This window comes from Quercus robur, chromosome 8 (assembly GCF_932294415.1).
Source record: "Quercus robur chromosome 8, dhQueRobu3.1, whole genome shotgun sequence".
NCBI lineage: Eukaryota > Viridiplantae > Streptophyta > Magnoliopsida > Fagales > Fagaceae > Quercus > Quercus robur.
Window position 1 is genome coordinate 9,503,416 of NC_065541.1, and position 21,398 is coordinate 9,524,813.

At 32.0% G+C, this 21,398-nt stretch overlaps 1 protein-coding gene across 1 annotated transcript; it reads left to right on the forward strand.

Annotated features, from left to right (window-relative positions):
- Positions 1 to 4,487: 4,487 nt before the first annotated feature.
- Positions 4,488 to 5,057, forward strand: LOC126695819 (uncharacterized). Its single transcript, XM_050392627.1, has one exon. It carries the CDS (start codon positions 4,488 to 4,490, stop codon positions 5,055 to 5,057), a length of 570 nt encoding a protein of 189 aa, XP_050248584.1.
- The last annotated feature ends 16,341 nt before the right edge of the window (positions 5,058 to 21,398 follow it).

The window sequence follows — 21,398 nt, forward strand, 5'->3', positions numbered from 1 at the left end:
GAGAACACTCCCACAGTCAAACAAAAACAAAGAGTTTGGATTGGATCAGCATCTCCTTTAGTTATTTTAGATCATTTTTTAAGTATAAAATAATTCTATGAATTAATTTTGTTATGACAAAATTTAGTTACAAAATTTGTTATTATTTAAAATTACAATTTTATTTAATAAAATAAATATTACTATATATTTTGAAAATCTAATAACTAAATTGCATGTTTTTTACGCTCTTAATACACGTTTCAAATTTTGTGTCAATCAGATAATTATTATTATATAATCTATAAATTTATATTTTATACATAATTTTAAATTACAAAAACTTGCAATTTAAAAAATTTATTGATAATATAGCTATTGATTTTTAATTTCCTAAAAATTTTGCATGGAAAATATAAGAATGGGATATAATCTAATAGTAAATTTATCAAAATTTACATTTAATAAAAAGATACTTAGTAAGGTTACAACTAATTTTTGTAACTAAACTTTATCCATTTTTTTATTAGATATATAAATTTTATTATAATTTAATCGAAGTATAATATGTTTGTAAAACTTCCTTTTAGAGAGGTTTTGCTCTCATTCAATAAGAACTTATACTTATAAAGTGGTTATAATGCTAAGGATGCACAATGATATCAATTAACTTCGAAAACTATTAAATTTGACTTCTCCAAATTTAAAATAAAGTTAAAAAAAAATCAAATCATTTCAAAATAAATAAATATGATTTTAAAAAGTATATAGTGAAGCTATGTTAAAAAAATAAAATTCTAAAGGATCTTAAACTATGAGGTTATTTTCATTGGCTTTTAATTTTGTATGGATTTTGAGCTTAATGTTAAGCTCAATTCTTATATTTAAGTTTCTATTCAATATTGTAAATAAGTTTAAACTCCCTTATGAAATTCATTAAGTATATTTAAATTTTAAATTAAGAAACCTATGTTTCTACCTTTCTTAATACATATTACCCTTAAAAGATGCAATTTTAACAAAATTTTCTACTTCCTCCGTCCCACTTTGTTTGTCCTCTATTCCATTTTAGAATGTCCTAAAATATTGTCATGTTTCTAAAAATAAAAGTTATTAGTTTACTAATGTTCCTATTATACTCCTAAGCCTCATTAAGAATAACTCCTTTTAAAAAAAGCTGATAAATTTATTTAATAGTAGTTTTGTAAACTTATACATTTTTATAAGGCAAACAAGACAATAAATGACGCTCCCTTAAAATGTTTAACTTTTCAAACAGGACAAATAAAGTGAGACGGAGTGAGTATGAGATTGAGCATAATTAATCATGAAAACTCAAGTGTTTATGGAAATATCAACCCAAGCTTTGCTTCGTTCAAAGCTTATTTCTTAATCAATTGGGTTTTAAATTAAAACTCAAGCTTAATTCAATAGTTAATAAATTGACTCAAAGGAGTTTTTTCTTTTTTAGGAGAAAGAGTGTTTTAAGGAGTCCCATCCCATCCAAAGCTGTTTTTAATTATTATCAATAGTTGCCAAATGCGAATACATATGTAAATTAATAAAGGTCCGCTTAATGTGTGCCCTTACACATTAAACCATTTATTTTTGGAAATATTTTCTTGGGAATACTTTTTCAATTTTCAAGAAAATTTTTTCTAAAAATGAAAATTATTGTGTGCCCTTAGAGCATTTGTAGTAGTGGAGTTAAATAGCTATAATGCTATTTTAGCTCCACCAAAATACCAAAAAGGGTCATGCAGCAGTGGAGGCATAGGTATAATTTTTAGCTAAACTGCTACAGTGCACATCTAAAAAAAAATTAATTTTTTATTCACCCCCGGATTAAAATAATACTGCTTTGTTTATTTTTTTTCATTTCTTTTATTCTCATCTCACCATCCTCTCTCTGTGTCACTCTCAAGCTCCCATCTGAAATTTCTCTCAAACTCTCATCTCTCAAGCTCTCACCTCTCTGAAACTCTCAAGCTCACTCTCACCATCTCACCTGAAACTCACCATCTCTCAAGCTCAAGCTCTCAGACCGACGCCATCCGAGTCAAAGCTCGACCCACCGCTATCCCAGACCAATGCCGTCCCAGCCGCCCATCTCTCTCAGATCGCCTCAATGCTTGCTCGCCGATTAGTGCTACTTCACCAGACCCACGCCGACATCAGTGTTGCTTCACCAGACCCACGTCGGCATCAGAGCTGCTTCACTAGACCCACGTCGCCGATCGGAGTGCTTGCTCACCAATTGGGTGGGTTTCTAGTGATTTTTTATTTTGTTTGGTCTGGGATAAGGAAAAAAATTGGAGATTTGGGGGTTTTTTTTTTTTTTTTTTTTTGTGCCTACTGTGTACTGGTGGTGGTGGTGGTGGTGTTGGGTGTGGTTGTGGGTGTGGCTGATGGTAGAGGTGGTTGTGGCCGGTTCTGTGTATGTTTTTTTTTTTTTTTTTTTTTGTAGTGGGATATATTATTTTATTGTAGTAGTTGTATTATTTTATTATGATGTTTATATTATTTTATTGTGTTGAAAGCTAAAATAGATCCACTACTGCAACATGTGTGTAGGTAAAATAGATAAAGTAACTTTTGATAGAGCTAAAAAGCCAAATTTTTAACTCCACTACCGTGAATGCTTTTAGGACACACATTAACAAAATCCAATTGATAATAAGACAAATAATTCATACAATTAGTTAATAATTAATTTATTTTTCTGGTATGATATTTAATACTTACCTATCCATTGGCCACTATATAGGGACCACATGAGAGGACTAATTATCAAAGTGGGTCAATTTTGTGGGACCAATTCCACATTTTAAGCCCGGCAATGAAAAGCATAGCGTGGCGCTGACGAATTGGGTTAAACACTATGATGCCTTTTACTTTTTACCCATCTAAAAAACTTTTAATGTGGTACAGAGTGGGTTGGTAAACAATAAAACAAATTAAATTTACCCTTAATTTTGTTTATTGTTCTTTTATTAGGTAAGGAATAGATTCATTCTCAAAAAAAAAGGTTAAGGAATAGATTGAGTTGCTTTCAACTTTTCAAGTAGTTCAAGACTCCAAGTCAAGATTTTGGCTGGATGCAGAGGAGCGTACTGAGAGTTTGGTTGGTGGGACTTTTTTTGGCGGTAAAGAATAAAGATAATTTTAGTAAATTACATCAACTTTATATGAGATTTCATGAAATGTCTCACTTCCAAATTTATAGGCTAAACGACATACTTTTATTTTATTTATTTTTAATGTTTGTAAAGATACTATCATAGTGATTCTCAAAAAAAGATACTATCATAGTTAGTAATTACGTGTAAGTGTTTTGCGTACATATGTAACCATTAATAAAACTCACATATACTATTTTGTTTTCAATTGTACATAAAAGTATGTGTTATTTTGGAATTTAAAGTTTCATTTGCTTTTGTTACGCACAAAACTAACAAAGGGCAGTTACATAGTACATACAAGCTTAAATGATGATAAAATGCTAAAGAAATAATGTTGTTGTAGCAAATGATTAAATAACTCCTAAAAAATAGCCCTTAAAATAGTGAAACACTTAACACTTTGTTACAATTCCCAAAAATGGCAATAAATGATTAAATAATTCATAAAATATAGCTATAAATGATTGTAATAATTCCTTTTTTTTTTTTTTTTTCTTTTTTTTTTTTTTTTTTTTTTTTTCTAGTTGAGAAGATGATTGTAATAATTCAATTATTAGCTTTTAGTGAATATTAATGTTATTGTTAATGTCTATTGAAATTATTTTAAGTAGATTATGTTAAATTAAATTGTTGAGAATTTTCGTTCTTCATCTAGCTCAGGAGGAAAGTGAGGAGTGGCTAGTGTCCAAGCTTATTGATTCAGTATCACACTACTAGAGGCGTGATGTTATCATGTCTTATTTCCATAGGGAGGATGCTGGAGCTATTTGCAAAATACATTTGAGCCATAGTCAAGTACCTGATTCTATGGTGTGGTTGCATAATAGGAAGGGAGTGCATTCAGTCAGGTTCGAGTATCATATAGCAAGAAGGGTGATGCAAAAAGAGGATTAGGCAAAAAGTTCAAGGGGTCATGGCGGTTTGCAGGTTTGGAAGAAGTTGTGGAAGTTACTGGTGCCTAATAAAATTAAGGTTTTTGGATAGAGGGCCTGCCATGAAATTTTACCAACTTGTGTCAACCTAGCTTGAAGAAAAATCATATTAGATTTGGTGTGTCATTGCTGCAAATCTCTTCCGAAATCTACTATTTATGCTATATAGGAGTGTGGTGCTACTCAAGATGTGTGGGCAGGAAGTTCAATCAATCTGCAAAAGTGTTCAACTAACCAATGTGATGTTATTCAGTTATTTGAATTTCTTTTTAACAGGTTATCTAATGCAGATTTTGAGTTGTTTCTTGTTCAATCATGGCTTATATGAAATCAAAGAAATAAGGTGGTGCATGGAGGACAGATGATGGATCCAAGGTGGTTGAATAAAAGAGCAATGGACTACCTCGATAAGTACAAAAAATCACAGGTTCAGCTAGCTATACCAGGCATGGCATCTGCTAGAACTTCTTGGCAACCTCCACCTCCATTAGTCTATAAGTTGAATTTTGATGCAGTAACCTTTTCTGATCTGAACTACTCTGGATTTGGGGTAATTATCCCCAATGAAAAGGGTGAGGTGATGGCTAGGATGTCGGTCAAGGGTCCTTTTGTTGATAACAGTGCGGAAGCTAAAGCTGTGGCGTGTAGGAGTGTTGTTGAGTTCTCCATTGAAGCTGGTTTTTCAAGGTTGGTCATTGAAGGGGATAATACATTGGTGATGAATGCAATATCATGCTCTGCAGAGAACAACTCCTTGCTGGGACACATTTTTGAAGACATCCAAAACCTTATTTGTGGGCTGCAATATGCTTCAATCAGTTGCATTAAAAGAGGTAGTAGTATGGTTGCACATTCTTTAGCTCAACACGCTAGGAATATTAGTGATGAAATGTATTGGTTGGAAGACTCTCCACCACCTACTATGGATGCTTTGTATCAAGATTTTTTACATATTAATGAATGAATGAATGAATTGTTTGGTTTATAAAAAAAAAAAAAAAAAAAAAAAAAAAAAAAAAAAAAAAATTATTGTACTTGTTTCAAAAAAAGTATATGACAAATGTTTCCGTATTTTTAGTGGCGAATTTTTTAATAATAAACATATTATACACGTAACGTTATTTCTTTGTTTTTGTATTTTTCTAGCAAATTTTTAAAATGTATTTTTCTTAAAGATATCAAATTATATCCATATGTAGACTTATCATACTATACATGTACTATATTTTACTAACTACAGTTATGATAATAAATTTGTACTCTCTCATATAATAACTACCCTAATGGAATTTTCAATTTTCAAAATATAGATATTCAAATTTTTTATACAAACCTCAAGTGGAATACTTTAAAGGAAGTGTCATTTGGCTTTCCTCTATCTTTTAATTTTTTATTTTTTTTTTAGCATTTGCTAAAAATTAAGTAATGCTAATTAATGCTGTTTAATTTTTTTTTTTTTGACTGAAATGGTAGAATAATGCTGCTTAATTTTACCATTAGCATTACCCTATCTTTTTTCTTCTTCTTCTTCTTCTTTTTTTTTTTTTTTTTTTGATAAGAACATTACCCTGTCTTAAAATAACATTAGTCCAGTTTTCCAACCTCAACTCCTAAGCAAAAACTTTCTCAAAAAAAAAAAAAAAAAAAAAAAAAAAACCTCCTAAGCAAAACGTGTTGGCAAATCAAAGAATATATACAAACCACTTGACATGTTAGTATTAAGTAATAAATTGAGATGGAACTGGCATTTGTGAAATTAAACTCAAGATGAAGGGCATATGCTTTTTGGCAAAAACTCAGCATCAAAACGACATAACATAAAGTATTGGTGTATGTAAAGCAAAACTAGATTTGGGAGCAAGGGTCATTGTCACGTTTTGGGTGTCATCACGAATCACATAGGTCTCTATCCTAAACACATTAGCATGCAAAGCCTTTGATATTCTGGACTTTTATAATTGAGTGAGGTCACATAATTAATTTTGGTTTTTTCTCTCTCACAATCATAATTCATTACTTTTCCATTAAAATGAGGGGTCACGTAGATGCTCATTATTAGAAAATTATATAATGTTTAGACACTTAGACTAGCTATCATTGTTCATTAACATTTGCGAAACTAGAGAATCTCATCCATTAGCAAAGCTGTTATCCACTTTCATTCTTGGCCATATGTAGCCAAAAAGAAAAGAAAAGAAAATATTAATAAAAACCATACTAGACCTACATTTATGGTTTGAAGTTTGAAGTTTATCATTACTTAGAAAATATTAATAAAAGCCATACTAGACCTACATTTATGGTTTGAAATTTGAAGTTTTTCATTACGTAGAAAATATTATGCATGACAATAAAATTATTATCATACCATTCCAATCCCCCCTAGTCGGGATGGAAAAATTTAGCTCTAAATTAACGTGGGGGTTATTCTTTTCTAATCCACCATATAGTGATTGAAAAGATCATTAATGTATAGTTTTAATTTCTTGATATGTGCACTTGTTAATATAATACATATAAATAATCTTATAAACCATTATGTAATGATTTTAAGGAAATAGTTACAAATTAATTTGAAGCTAAACTTTGTTCGATGGATAATTCCTTTAACTTTCCCTCAATTAGAGAGTTTGAGTTTGCGTCATTGCGGTGTGTTCATAGAAAAAAGAAAATAAAAGAATATCATTAAATTTGAATGAATTAAGATGGCATAGGCTTTTGTTATGTCAAATATTATCCAACTTGATAGGTTTAAAATTTCTTCTAAAAAAAAAAAAAAAAGGGAAGAAGATAGGTTTAAAATTGTTATTAATAATTTTTTTTCCTTTTCTGGATAACTGACATAATGGACCTAATTCACCAATTTTTGAATTGAAAATACAATAATTTATGTAAAGTGCAACTTCGTACACGACGAACATTTTCTGTAGAATAAGCAAAAGACACAGATGAATCATTGGCCTTGGTTTTAACTCAATTGGATATGGTAACTAATTCGATAAAGCATTAGGCACAACTGTAGCCTGTAGGCTTGAGTTTATTTTTTTTATTCAAAAAGCGAACGAATATAAGAAAGAGAAAGTTTAAAGATATCTAAGTAGAGAAGACAAATATATTCAGCAAAAAAGAGCAGAGAAGACACAAATCTTCAACTTTTGTGATATAAAAGTAATACACTCTGAGCTTTGTTTTGGGGGCTACAAAGTCACAAATTCACTGAATTTATGATTAAATATGTATATTTTTTTAAATTTTCCCCAAGTTTACAACAATAAGGACTAAAATAAAATGAAGGATTTGAGCTTGAAACCTTGAATTAAGATAAGATAATACGAAACTTCTTTTTATTTTTTGGGCACAAAACATGAAAAGAAAAATTTCATGAAACATGTAAGTCATAAGTTATAACCCCCTCATTTATCTTTGAAGAACAAAGCCTCCTATCAGATAAATGCATTTCTCAATCATTTCCTTACCATATATAAATGTAAGGTCCGTATTGGTCCCTTTAAATGATCAGGCCGGTTTCATTTATTGCACAAGTAAAGTACCACTGTATCAATCAACTTTTTTTTTTTTTTTTTTTTGAGAAACCTGTATCAATCAACTTAGTTTTCAAAAAATTTGAAGGAATTGAAATATGAAAAAAGAATGATAAAGAGTGTTATTTGAGCGCTCTAAATTATTGCTACAAGCCTACAACACCCTTTTTCTTAAATGACTTACCATGAAAAAGACAGATAATTTGAAACTGAAATGATAATGGACATAATTCTCTTCTAAAATTGATTGGCAAAATCTATTCCAAATTATTACATGACGGATCAAATGATTATTTATGCATATTTGTTTAACTCAACTAAATAAGTTATGTGGTGCAGTTTTGTTCTACCCTCCCACCAATAAAACTAAACAATTTACATTATTTTTAAATAAATCATGTAATTAAAAGTTTAGATAAATATTCATTTAAGTCGTTTTATAAGAAAAAATTATAATTAAGTTTTCTGATTCACTTTAGTATTAATCAATGTCATAAATTTTGACGGAATTTATTATGATGATTGAGTAGCTAACTTATTTATTATTTTTCTCTCAATGTATACACTACATTAGCTAGATCTTATACGATTCGAGTTGTAATTATTCTATTCTCAATGGGTTAAGTTTTGGTTGCTTTTAATGTGGGTTACTTTAAGATTTACAATAAATTAAGGTGAGGTTAGACTTATAGAGGCCTAATTATTAAGACCAAAGTATTCGACAATGCATTTGACTTGACTCCACCTAGATGGATTTTATAGGGTGATCATGTTATGTCCGAAAATCGAAAAGCAAGAGACCAATAGGAGCAACTGTGTAGGCCTTGTTTCATGTGGCCCTGACAGGGAATGTATGGGTCTTGTTTGGGTACATTGAATCAGCCAAACCCCTCACATGCCTTTTGGACTATCATAATCACATCCTCCTATAGTTTCATTTACCATCACCAGTCAGTCATGACAAAAATGATAAGAAATGGAATGCCGAATAAGCTTGACGGTAAATATAAGCCCTCTATTAACATTACTGTTTAGTCCATGACCCTAAAAAGAATTATTTCTTTATTAATAGTTGACCGACTTAAAAGCTAATCTTCAAACTTTCTTTTTGGTTGGGTAATAAAACTCTATAATATTTGGTTGGGTAAAACTCTGTAATCTTTAATGCTATGAAATCATGGAATATTCAATAAAGTAAGGTAAGGGTTAGTTCCAGTGCACTAGAGTTGATATGATGTAGTGCCATATATTTGTATTGTGTTAACTTCAGTACATTAGAGTTAACATAATGCAGCTCCAATGCACTCGAGGCAATATGATGCGGTGCCATGTGTTTATATCATGTTAACTCTTAATAAACTGGAGCTGCCATGATGCGACTCTAGTACACTAGAGGCAACATGATGCAGTGCCACGTGTCTATATTGTGTTAGCTCTAGTAAAGATGCGGTGCCATGTGTCTGTATCGTGTTAGCTTATGTACATCAGAATATTGGAACTAATTCATGTCACATTTAATAAACTAAATTGATCCAAAAGATGAATTCAGAAATACTTAATTTAGTTGGGAGAGCTTACTTTTTATTGGATTGTTTTGTTTATAGCTAGTAAGTCAAAGTTGAGCATACTCTTGCTATCATATAACTTTTGGAGGCTACTTAAACACCTAATTAGAACATTGGTTTTTCTTAATTAATCTACCATATGTCCTCCATTTCTCAAATTCAATCAGCTACATGGGGCACAAATTCACTAATGGCTATCCATTCATATTTTCATTGATGGCCATTGAAATAGGTAGGTAGTTTAGGGTTTCATTCAAAATGCTGGTGGCTTGTGGTAATTGAAGGTGTTTTGCTCGGTGGGTTCGGCATCTGCAAAGCATGATATAAAATTGAACCTTATGTTTGCTTATTCATATATCCATGCACTTTTAACTAGAAGATTTTAATTGATGGTTAGTAGGTCCATGCGTAAAAAAAGTTTGGGGCAAATTTATGTTTTCAGCGTGCATGGTACGGTTTCATCATGGTCCTTTTATGGAAAGGGTTTGCAATCATCTTTGTCATGTGTAGCAGTGCAGGTAAATAACCAACATGTTTAATTTGCATGTGTATGGACACTTTTTTCCTTCTTGATTCAAGTGTGTTATGACTTATGAATATGAACGACTGCATGAGTTTAGGCTTTGTGTTAAACTTTAAAAGCAATTCCATGTATTCTATTTGTTCCAAAAAAATAAAGGATAAAATGTAGTTTAGCTTATCTAAGTTTTGGATCTCTTCTAAGCTGGCCTTTCAACTTTCAAAATTCTTGTGGATTAATTTCAACTATTATAACTTACAAAAATATCAATGTGCTCCTCTAATTGTGATTTGTCACATTTTCGTTATTAATGACCACCTAAAATAGATCATTTTTGGTGGATTAACAACTAGATTAAAAAAAATGTGTGGGTCTAAGTTAACTCAACTGGTAAAGTGTTTGATAATTGAATAAGAGATTTGAAATTCAATTTCTACTTACACTAAAATCTGATTGATATTTTGATTTGATGATAAAGAACGTAATCATGTAATCATGAAAAATGGGCACTATAAGACGAAACTCTAAAAAAAAGAAAAGAATTTCAAAAAGACTTTGATAGAGAGAGTATAATATTGCTGTTATACTCAATTGTAACCAAAAAAATGCAGTACGAGCAAAGTGGAGGGACCATTGAGCTCCAAAAGCCATGAGACACGCTGGCTCTCAAGCACTTGCTAAAAGTTCTATACGTCAATCCATTTCTGTTTTTCTTTTATTTTTAATTTGTTCTCTATTTGCTTTAAAAATTAATAGTTTAGTAATTTCTCTCTCTTAACACCATGCCAAATTCCATTTTCAATCCCCAACCCAAAAAAAAAAAAAAAAAAAAACGCACCCATCTACCTGCAAAAGACGTGCAATGAAATTGTTAATAAAAGATAACAGAAAAGCTAGTTATAAATTTGCTTTGGCAAACTCTTAAAAGTTTTCAATACTTTATAAAAGCTCTTTTCGTGCATTAATTTAATTTAATTACATAAGAAAGTTCAATTGTTTTTAAGTTTTTGTTACTTCCTAGGTTTCACATTGGATGAAACAAACATGGTGTTTTATTTGAAACCTTTGTTGTGGGAGCTATAATGATAGCTTTCTTCTATAAAACAGTGAATGCCAACGAATGATTGACATTTATATGTGTAGCACTAATTTATTGTGTTAGAAATGAAAAGAATGGGCCAAGCCAGTCCAATGAAAACCCATATTGGATTTAACTTAAAATTTCACGTTGGGTCTGGAATGTGGGCTAACCTAGCCTCAATCTGGCCAACCCAACCCAAACTGAAACTATCCACGTTTTAGCTCTTGGACATGGGAGGGTAATTCATATTTCCTTGAATATGTGAGAGAACCGGGGACAGCAAAAGAAAAAACCAGTCCCAGTTGATACTTTGATCCTCTGTCAAAGGAATTGGAAATTCTCAGATTCACAGTAAGAACCCATTATTTTATGTGCTCATATTTCATTTCTATTTTTAGATTGAATGAGAGTTCATAGTGCAGTTCTACACTCTTAAGTGATTGAAAATCTTGGATCAAACCCAGGAGTTACATATGTTATGAAATTCACATATAACCTCATAAAATATCAAACTTTTCATCACATTCATAGAATGGTTATGAAAGGACTTAAATTTGGGTAGACAAGTGCCTTGCTAGCTTTGGTTGGCAATTTTTGTATCAACTTTGCTAGGAACTCCTGGTCAAGTGGAGCCAGTGTTGTTCATATTGTTCCCATTGAATAGAGTAATGCTATTTTCACCAGGCTTCTATTATAATATCTTACAACGTGTTATGTTCATATTTCTTGTCATATCACAGAGTTAAATTTGTACTTGATTTTATTATGAGGTTGGAGATGATATATTGTGAATTTATTGTAAAAGAAATAGCTTTATTGATGAAATTAAAGTATTGCTTGAACTGCTAGTCTATGGTACATGGAAAGTCACAGGTGGTGTTCTTAGCTAAGCTGGGTTGGCCTGTTGATATTGGCATTGCCAAGAAAGTTTAAATTTTTCTTTTCATGCATCCATAAAAATTATTTTACAAATCTAATGATTTATTTATTTACTTTTGATTGTTGAGACTTGATAAGTTTACATATTGATGCAGGTTTCTTTTCCCTGCATCACTTATTGTTATCAATGATGTTGCTGCATGCGTCTTCGGTTTCTTTTTTGGGAGAACACCCCTAATCAAACTGTCTTCAGAGAATACATGGGAGGATTTATTGGAGCTTCAGTTGTAACTATGATTTCAGGCTTTCAGCATTTGTGGTTAGCCCCATTTACTCATCTGATGGTTCAACAGTCACAAACAAAATTTTCTTGAATATGATGGAAATTCTGGCTCTCTGAGGATTGAGGATTCTTTACTTGTGGAAGTTTGTTTATCAGAGCCTTTTGTATTTTTGGTGCTCATTTTTGTTATGTATAGGTGATCCATGGACTGTTGAGCAGGAGACTAAATGTAGTGTTGTCATGAGTGTCCTATCATTGTCTAGAGTAACTGAGCTAGAATTGTGTTGGGAGTCAAATCAAGTCAAAACATTCAGCTCTGCTGAGAATACGTAGTGCACTAGAATAAGTTTGGTGCAAAATGCTAAAAAATCAAGTATGTGTTTGTAAACTGTATGCCTTTTTCCAAAGCTGATGTAATTTGTAGGCAACACAATTCTAGGTGAAAAGATGTCATCAGTGTATTGAATGTAATTTTCTTGGAGAGCAATGTCTGCCTGACTTCTCAAAGGAACGGTTCTGAAGAGTAATTTGTGTCTTTAGAGACATTAGTGATCTCTAAAGTATATTTCATCAAAATTTAGAGTTTACCATGTTAGCCTTGTTTGTAACAGCCCTTATCATTGGTTTTCTATTATTTTCATAAAAGAATTTTCTGTTTTGTTATTCATAATTCATGCTTTGAGCTTTTCAGCTAGGAATTTTACTTAATTAAATGAAACCATAGAAAAAAGCTGCCTGGTTATCCCTTGATTCCTTCAATGTGCACAGTTCAACACAAGAGGATTAAGGTGAATGTTGAGAGCTCTTTTTGTCTTGTGACATAGAGGTATAAATTGGAGACCCAACAGCATGATGTTTTTGCCATTTTTTTATGCATTTTGCGAACAACTTGGGCCATTTTCAGTGGCTCACATGTCCAAGAAAGGTGAGTGCTCAACTAATGCAGTCAAAGAAACATGCTTGTGCTATTTTTAATGATGTTCAAAATGAAGGACTTATTGACTGGTTGGCTTCATTGTGATCCTGGTCCACTATTTAAGTCGGAGTATCACTCATTACCAGGATGGATTTTTCAATGGGTGAGTGGGAGATATTGAAATGTTGTGATTAATTAATGAAGAGCAGAGGAAGAAAAAAGAATGGGTGAAAGTTGGTATACAGTTTTAGTGTCCATTTGGTATGATTAATTTTGCTAATTTATTTTACTATTCAGCTATTTTTGCTACTATTCATGGGTCCTACTACACTTTTTGGTACTATTCATAAGTCCCATTATACTACTTCAGCTAACTTTTACATTTATCCACAATACTTTTAGCAAAAAGTTTTCAGTTTTAGCAAAATAAGCGAATTCCAAAAAGACCCTTAATATAGAAAAGTTGCTCTAACCATTAGATGGTATCATGGTAGTGCCTCAAGTCAACTGATCTTGTGCTCTCCAAGAATACTTCTAACAGAGCTTATTCTTCACTTCTAAATGACTGCAGGGTCCTTCTCGGCCACTTCCAGCAAATTAAGGTTAACCATGTTTATCGGGAAGCGAATAGGTGTGTAGACACCCTTGCTAATGGAGGTTGCTCCTTATCTGCAGATTCTGTTGTTTTAAACACCCCCCCCTCCCGGGCCATTGAACTATGTGTTATTTTGAATTCGGATACTTTTGGTCTGTAATGCATTAACCTTTTAACAATATATATATTGTGGGCACTCGATACTACTCACGTACTTGTACTTGGGCCCTCAATTTATTTATATGTGGGCTTTCTCTCGATCCTACTGATAGGGCTCCAACCTTAGTCTAATATGCTCTTGCCAATGTCTTACCTCTCACCCTTTTCCTCACTTCCCTTTGGTTTTCCAACACTTTGCTGTTTTTCTTCTTATCCTCTCTCTCTCTCTCTCTCTTTCTCTCTCCCTTGTCCTCCCCTTCTACTATGGTTTTGTTCATCCTTTTATAGCCCTCCGTGAGTGGGGTGGCCATCATTTCTTTCCCCACTCACTCACATATTCCCACATCCCCCAGAATTTCAAGGGATCCTCACGAATTCAAAGGATTCCCCTGGAACTTGTTTTAGACGCTAGATAGTGTTCGGGAGTGGATTCCTTTCAAAATCGTTAATTCTTGGTGACCGACATCTCAGAGGATTACATACAGACTCCCTTTGTGATTCGTTTAGACCACCGACCTCTAGGCGACCCTCGGATGTGGTCGCATTAGTCCCCAATACTCAGCCAGTGATCGGGCACGCTGTGACGGATTCTAGGGTTACCTTTTTTTGGCGTATTGCGCATACATCACTCGATGGGCCTTGGGCCTAGTGTCAGACTTTTGTTTAGGTGGGCTGACCTGTTTTCTTAGGCCCAACCTACCCACATATATATATACACACACACATAAAGATACACACAGCACCTCAATTATATTGAGCTCAGTTTAACTTTAACCTATATGAGACTTATTAGAGCATCCACATTGGTAGAACCATAAATTTAGCAATATGGCTTTACAAAAAGCTACTTTATTTATTTTACTTTTTCACTTTACAAAACACCCAACATCAGTGGTTTTATTTTAGCTTTCAACATAATAAAATTATATAAACAATACAATAAAATAATATATCCACTACAATAAAATAATATATTCACTACAAAGCAGTGTGAACACGTGAATAAAATAATATATTTAATATAAAGTAGTGTGAACACGCAATTTAATAATACTTTTTTTTTTGCAAAACTTAGGTACAGTACCTCAGGTTCCCTACTTAAAATTTTGACATCTGTCCAATTTAACACCTCAAGCAAACGGCGTTAAAAAAGAAAAGAAAAGAATATCTCATATCTCTCTCTCGGTGTGTATCTTTTCCTTTCTTCTTTTATGATCTATGATTCTTTCTCTCTCTCTCTCTCTCTCTCTCTCTTTCTCGGTGTGTGTGTATCTGTTTCCTTCTTCTTTTTTGATCTCTGAGTCTTTCTTTGTTTCTGATCTATGATTCTTTCTTCTTTTCTGATCTATGATTCTCTCTCTCTCTTGGTGTGTGTGTATGTATGTGTATCTGTTTCCTTCTTCTTTTCTAATCTATGAGTTTTTCTTCGTTTCTAATCTATGATTCTTTCTTCTTTTCTAATCTATGATTCTTTCTCTCTCACTCTTGGTGTGTGTGTATGTATGTGTATATGTTTCCTTCTTCTTTTCTGATCTATGAGTCTTTCTTCGTTTCTGATCTATGATTCTTTCTTCTTTTCTGATCTATGATTCTTTCTCTCTCTCTCGGTGTGTGTATGTGTGTGTGTACGTGTATCTGTTTCCTTTCTTCTTTTCTGATCTATGATTCTTTCTTCGTTTCTGATCTATGATTCTGATCTATGATTCTTTCTTCTTTTCTGGAGATTTTAAGCCAATGGGTTCTCTTGCAGTTGCAGTACAAGAAAAAGAAGGAAGAAGGAAGGAAAAAAAAAAAAAGTTTTAACGTCGTTTGTTTGGGTTATTAAATTGGACAGATGTCAAAATTTTAAGTAGGGAACCTAAGGTACTGTACCTAAGTTTTGCCCCTTTTTTTTACCTAAGAGTTACAGTGCATAGCCACTTTTGGCTTTTGGTTTTGGTCCATCAATGTAGCTATAAATTTGTATTTGATGGTGCTAAAAATAGCAATATAACTTTTTAGTACCATCAATACTAATGCTCATCGTAGGACATAAAGAAAACTAAAAAATATAAAAGGATATATAAAAGATGCTTTTTACGTTTTGTCGTATATATAATGGTTCTAACCTTTTTAACTACTTGACATTCGGCTTAAAAAAAAACTACTTGACATTCATGAAATATATAAAATAAAACACTCTCATATATGTATATTTAGTTTTATTTTATGTATTTTTATGTTAATTTATGACTATTTTTGAATTATTTATATTTTATAAATTTACATATTGGTGGGATTTATTTAAGGCATAAGGATAGATTCTAATTAATGAAGAAAATCTGTGTGAAATTAGTGAAGAAGAAGAAAAGAAAAGTAAAAGAAAGAAAAATATATATATTAATTAAAAGTTTGTTTATGTGGAAGAGATCTGTGGGCTTGAGGTCTTAAATAAACATTTGCTTGGTGGGCCTCCCTATTACTTACGGAAACACCAACTAGGGGTGTGCAAAAAACCCGCCAATTCGCCAAACCCGACTCGACCCAACCCAACCCAACTTGCCGGGTTAGGTCAGTTTTTAGGGCTTGGTGGGTAGGGTTGGGTTACAAAAAATTTTTTTTTATAGCGGATCAGGTTGAGTTTGGGTCATAAAATTACAAACCCACCAAACCCAACCCGACCCACTCATATTTTAATATATGTTTAAAATATATTATATATTTAATAAATTAAAAAAAAAAAAAAACTAGCTCTATTAGTTCTCTTAATATATATTTAAATATATTATATAATTAATAAAATAAAAATAAAAATTTTAGATATATTTTATTTATAACTGAGTTAGGAACTCATGTATATTTTGTTTATAAGTGAATTAGGATACTAGTTCATTTATATTTTGTTTATCAACTCAGTTGGATACTTAAACATATTTTGTTTACAACTAAGTTGGAATATTAGTTTATATATTAATATATATTTTTTTTATCAACTCAGGTGGCAAGTCTGATATATTTTTTTCTGCTCAATTTAATAATAATAGTAATAAAAAAAATTGTCCAACCCATGGGTTCAACCTGACCTAACCCAACCCATATGGGTTGGGTTGGACTTATGTGATGAGTTGAATTTTTTTTGACCCACCATGGTGGATTGGGTAAAAAAATCCCCTCAACCTGACACAACCCGACTCATGCACACCCCTAACACCAACACTTTTGGAGAAATTATAAGGTCTTCATGGTGGATAAGTGATGTGGCCCACCTTTCTACTAAGTGCCTGTTTGTTTCAACGTTTTCGACCCAAAAAGCCCATTTTGAAGAAAGTTGAACCACAAAACCCGTTTGGTTAGGTATAAAACGCAACTTTTTGGAAAAAGTTGTGTTTTGGGCCAAGGCTGAGAATGCGCAAGCCATAAAGAAGCTCTGGAGGTTCATTTTAGAAAAAGTCCATGCACGTTGATCAACTATCCATTGGACTCTTCAAGCAATTACCAAATTACCCTTCAATAAATCATGCTCATGTCCCCCGTTCTCACGCCTATTCCTCATTCCTCTCATCTCATCTCTTTGCTCTGCCCTTTGCCCTGAAGCTTACTCACGCCTTTCATCTCTTCTCTCTGCTCTGCCCTTTCCATGCTGCTACAAACACAGCACCATCCAACTATCACTAGTCTACCACCACAACCCATTTCAACATTTGATAATCCAAACACAAAATCAACAAAACCAAACCAAAAATAACTCAAAATCAACACAAAACAACTTAAAATCAACTCAAACCCCATTGGAAAACCCATCCCAAACCCAACTCAAAATCAACCCAAAACAAAATCAACTCAAAATCAATCCCAAAATCCATAGGAAATCAACTCAAAATTAAACCATTAACTAAAAACCCATAACCCAAACCCAAAATCAAAATCAAATACAAACCCAATGGTGGTAGAGATTTAAGGGATCTGAGAATTAAGGAGAGAGATGAGGGATTTCCTTATGTTTCAATCATCTTCATCTTCTTCATCATCATCATCATCTTCTTCTCTCTTCCTTGTAGCTTTCGAACTGTCAAAAAAGAAAAAAGAAAAAAAAAAGAGAGAGCTCTGCGGCAACTGGAACGTTCTGGAGGAAGTGGTAGGGAAAAAGGAGAAATAAGGAAAAAAAGAAAAGAAAAAGAAAAGTGGAACGTTCTGGAGGAAGTGGTAGGGAAAAAGGGGAAAGAAGGAAAAAAAGAAAAAAGAAAAGAAAAGTGGAACGTTCTGGAGGAAGTGGTAAGTGAAAAAGGGAAAGAAGGAAAAAAGAAAACTGGAATGTTCTGGAGGAAGTGGTAGGGAAAAAGGGGAAAGAAGGGAAACAAAAAAAAGAAAAAGAGAAGGATACGTGTGTGGAGGAGAAAAAAAGAGGGGAAAAAAAAAGAAAAAAAGAAGGAAATATGGATGAAAAAAAAGTAAAGAAATAAGGGGAAAATAAAATAAAAAATGAGAAATTAAAATTGAGAAGTGCTATCACAATATTTTCACAATAAATCTTAAGTGGTAGGTTATTATTAGTTAATATTGGTGAGAAAAAAATAATTTTTTTAGAAACTTTGAAAGTTCTTTTTAAAATAATTTTTTAGAAAGTTTTATAAAAAAAAAATTAGAAAATATTTTCAGAATACTTTATATATACATTGTCCTTTTTGGTAATTTACCACTCAAACTGCCACTTTTATAAGTGCTAACCAAACACTCAGCTTTTTCAAAAAGCACTTTTTAACAGTTTTTACCAAACACTCAGTTTTTAGAAAAAACACTTTTTCATTATGCACTTTTTGAAAACTCTGCTTTTTCAAAAAGTTGAACAAAACTTATTCTAAAAGATTCTCACATTTTTAAAATTGCTGAGTCAAACAAATTTTAAAAACAGAAACTGATTACTGACTCAGTAATTTTAAACAAGTAGGAGTTTTTTAGTGGAATAGTGGACAAGTGATATATGATCCACCATAGAATCGTATAATTTCTCACACTTTTGGGCCACTTTAGGTTTTTGTCTTTTGAAATTCTTAAGTCGGCAACTCGGCATGATATAAACAAAGAGCAAACAGAAAAATAAAAACGAAACGTGAGACAGAGGGAGCTGAACGTGTAAACAGTGTTGCATAAGGTTCTCTGTGGCTTTTCTCCTGATTCTAGCACAATGATTATTTCTTTTATTTGTTTAGTTAAATGTTTAGAATTTTATTTTTGTGTTTTCTTTCAATGAACATGAGGAACTAAAATTTTAATTTAGGTTGAGGATGAAATCTTATTAAGGATTATTAGAATACTTTATGAGATTTATTTATTTATTTTGCATAGTGGTTGTTTTTTAATAATTTAAATTGTTTTTGCTTCATATCAATTAACTAAGATAGGATTTTAAATATGAGTTCAATCATATTTTTCTCATGATTTAGGATTTATTTTAATTGATTGAATGTTTGGTTTATTATTTCTTGATTTTAAAATTAGATATTTCTTGTAATTTGTTTGTTAACTAATACAATTGATTATTTGATTTTATATTTTGGAAACGAATAAAAGCATGCTTTAGATTTTAAAATAGAGGTTTTAATGATAAATATCTTCCTTCATAACAAAATTGATTTCTAGATTATTATGTAGTAGTTTGCAAAAAAACTAATGATCATGAATATATGCTGATGTGAATTAATAGGGTGGATTTCAAAACCTTAATTTTTTTTTTCTCTAGATTGTTTACATCTCTTTATTGATTTTTATTATCTCTTTGCTTAGCTTTATTTAATTTCAAAATAATCAATTTTTATTAAACTAAATTAGGATTTATTTATTCAATATTTAATTAATTTTCCTACATTCATACAAGTGTTCATGCGCTTGTGAGTATTTTTAAATTTCACAATGAGTTTTGGTGATGTTGCCAGGGACTTGGTTAGGAAAATAAATTAGTTCTTAATTGAATTTTTCCTTCTACTAGTTGTAGTTAGAATTACAGTTAAAAAAAAAAAAAAGGTTTTTTATGGTGTATGAGAACTTGGATGCATGATCAAAAATATCGTCTCGTTAGTTGTGATTTCCCATCCACAATGTTAGAACATGGGGATAATTCAAAAACTCTTAGAGAGCTGTTCTCACCCATAGCTACCAATCCTCCATCTTGTATAGTGTTGCAAGCAACCATTGCCACACACTTTGAGTTGAAACCACAAATTATCCAACTCCTTCCTACTTTTCATGGGTTAGATAGAGAAGATCTTTATATGCATATAAAGGATTTTCTTGAAATATATGCCACATGCAAGTTCTAAAACTTCATTTGATTATTTTGTTTGCTTACAATTGTTCCTTTTTTTCCTTGAAAAATCAGGCAAAAGCATGGCTGAACTCTTTATCACCTGGATTTATCACCTCATGGGAGCTTCTAGTCACAAAATTCCTCTCTAAAATTTTCTTGATGGCCAAGACCAATGCCTTAAGGAGAGTTTGTGATTTTCATCAAGATGATGAAGCATATAAATTTCTTGAGAGTTATGAGAGATTTTTAAGGACTTGATTTTAAAGTGTCCCCACATGGTTTTGAAACATGGAGATTGGTACAACATTTTTATAATTGGTTTAACTTAGACAAACTGTAACATGATTGAGTTTATGAATGGTGGTGGCTTTTTGAGTCTTATAGATGACAAGGCATATAAATTTCTTGAGGATTTATCATAGAGTTCCCAACAATGGGTTTTTTCCAACCATAGAGAGAGATTAGCCCTTGCAATTAAGAGAGGAGGATTATATGAAATTAGTGAAGACTTAGACATGAAAGCAAGCTTAGACAATCTCACCCATAGGGATGAAGCTTTGGCTCTAGGAAGAGGAACTTAGACAAATCCTTAGAGAGCTTCAACCTTACAGGTGAGATTGTCTAACCTTGCTTTCATGTCTAAGTCTTCACTAATTTCATAAAATCCTCATCTCTTAATTGCAAGAGCCGATCCGTAAGACTCAAAAAGCTACCACCATTCATGGACTCAATCATGTTATGATTCATCTGAGTTAAACTGTTATAAAAATGTTGTACTAATCTCCATGTTTCAAAACCATGGTGTGGACACTTTAAAATCAAGTCCTTAAATCGCTCTTGTTAGGGTCATATTTGTATGTAGTTGGCATATCTTATGACAAAACATACTTTACTTGTATTTAGGTAGTTTTAAGCGGATTAAAAAAAATATCATGAAGTATGTTGAATAAAATTTACAAGTGGCAGTATTAAAGACATGAAGACTGCACAAAGAAACCAGTGGTAAAAACTAAATTTGCAGGTCTCAATACTTCCTCGATACCTGTTGATCTATCAAGCTGCGAGATTTCAGAATATATCCTGTAATGTTTGGATTCTAATTTACTATTGTTTGTGGGTTTGTGTAAACCTAATAGGAATAGGAGAACTTGTGTAAACCTAATAGGAATATGAGAGCCCATTTAAAAGGCCCATTAAACTCCTATATAAATAAGGTGGTAGAGAAAGAAAACCCTAACCCTAAACCTAAAATGCTTTATAAAGTTCTCTTATTGAAACCCTAGTCTCTCTATTTTGAACCCGTAAGTTTAGAAAACAGAAGAAAGAGACCTTGTTGTGACTCTTATGTGCCTTTTGGTTCAGTTCCAAGCAAAGTCTTTAGCATCAACAAATGAAGATCTTATTGGTGTTTTTATATGAAACTGTTGCAAATCAACTATAACAATAAAAAAGGTTGCTGTGGAGTTAGTCATGTATTAAGATTTG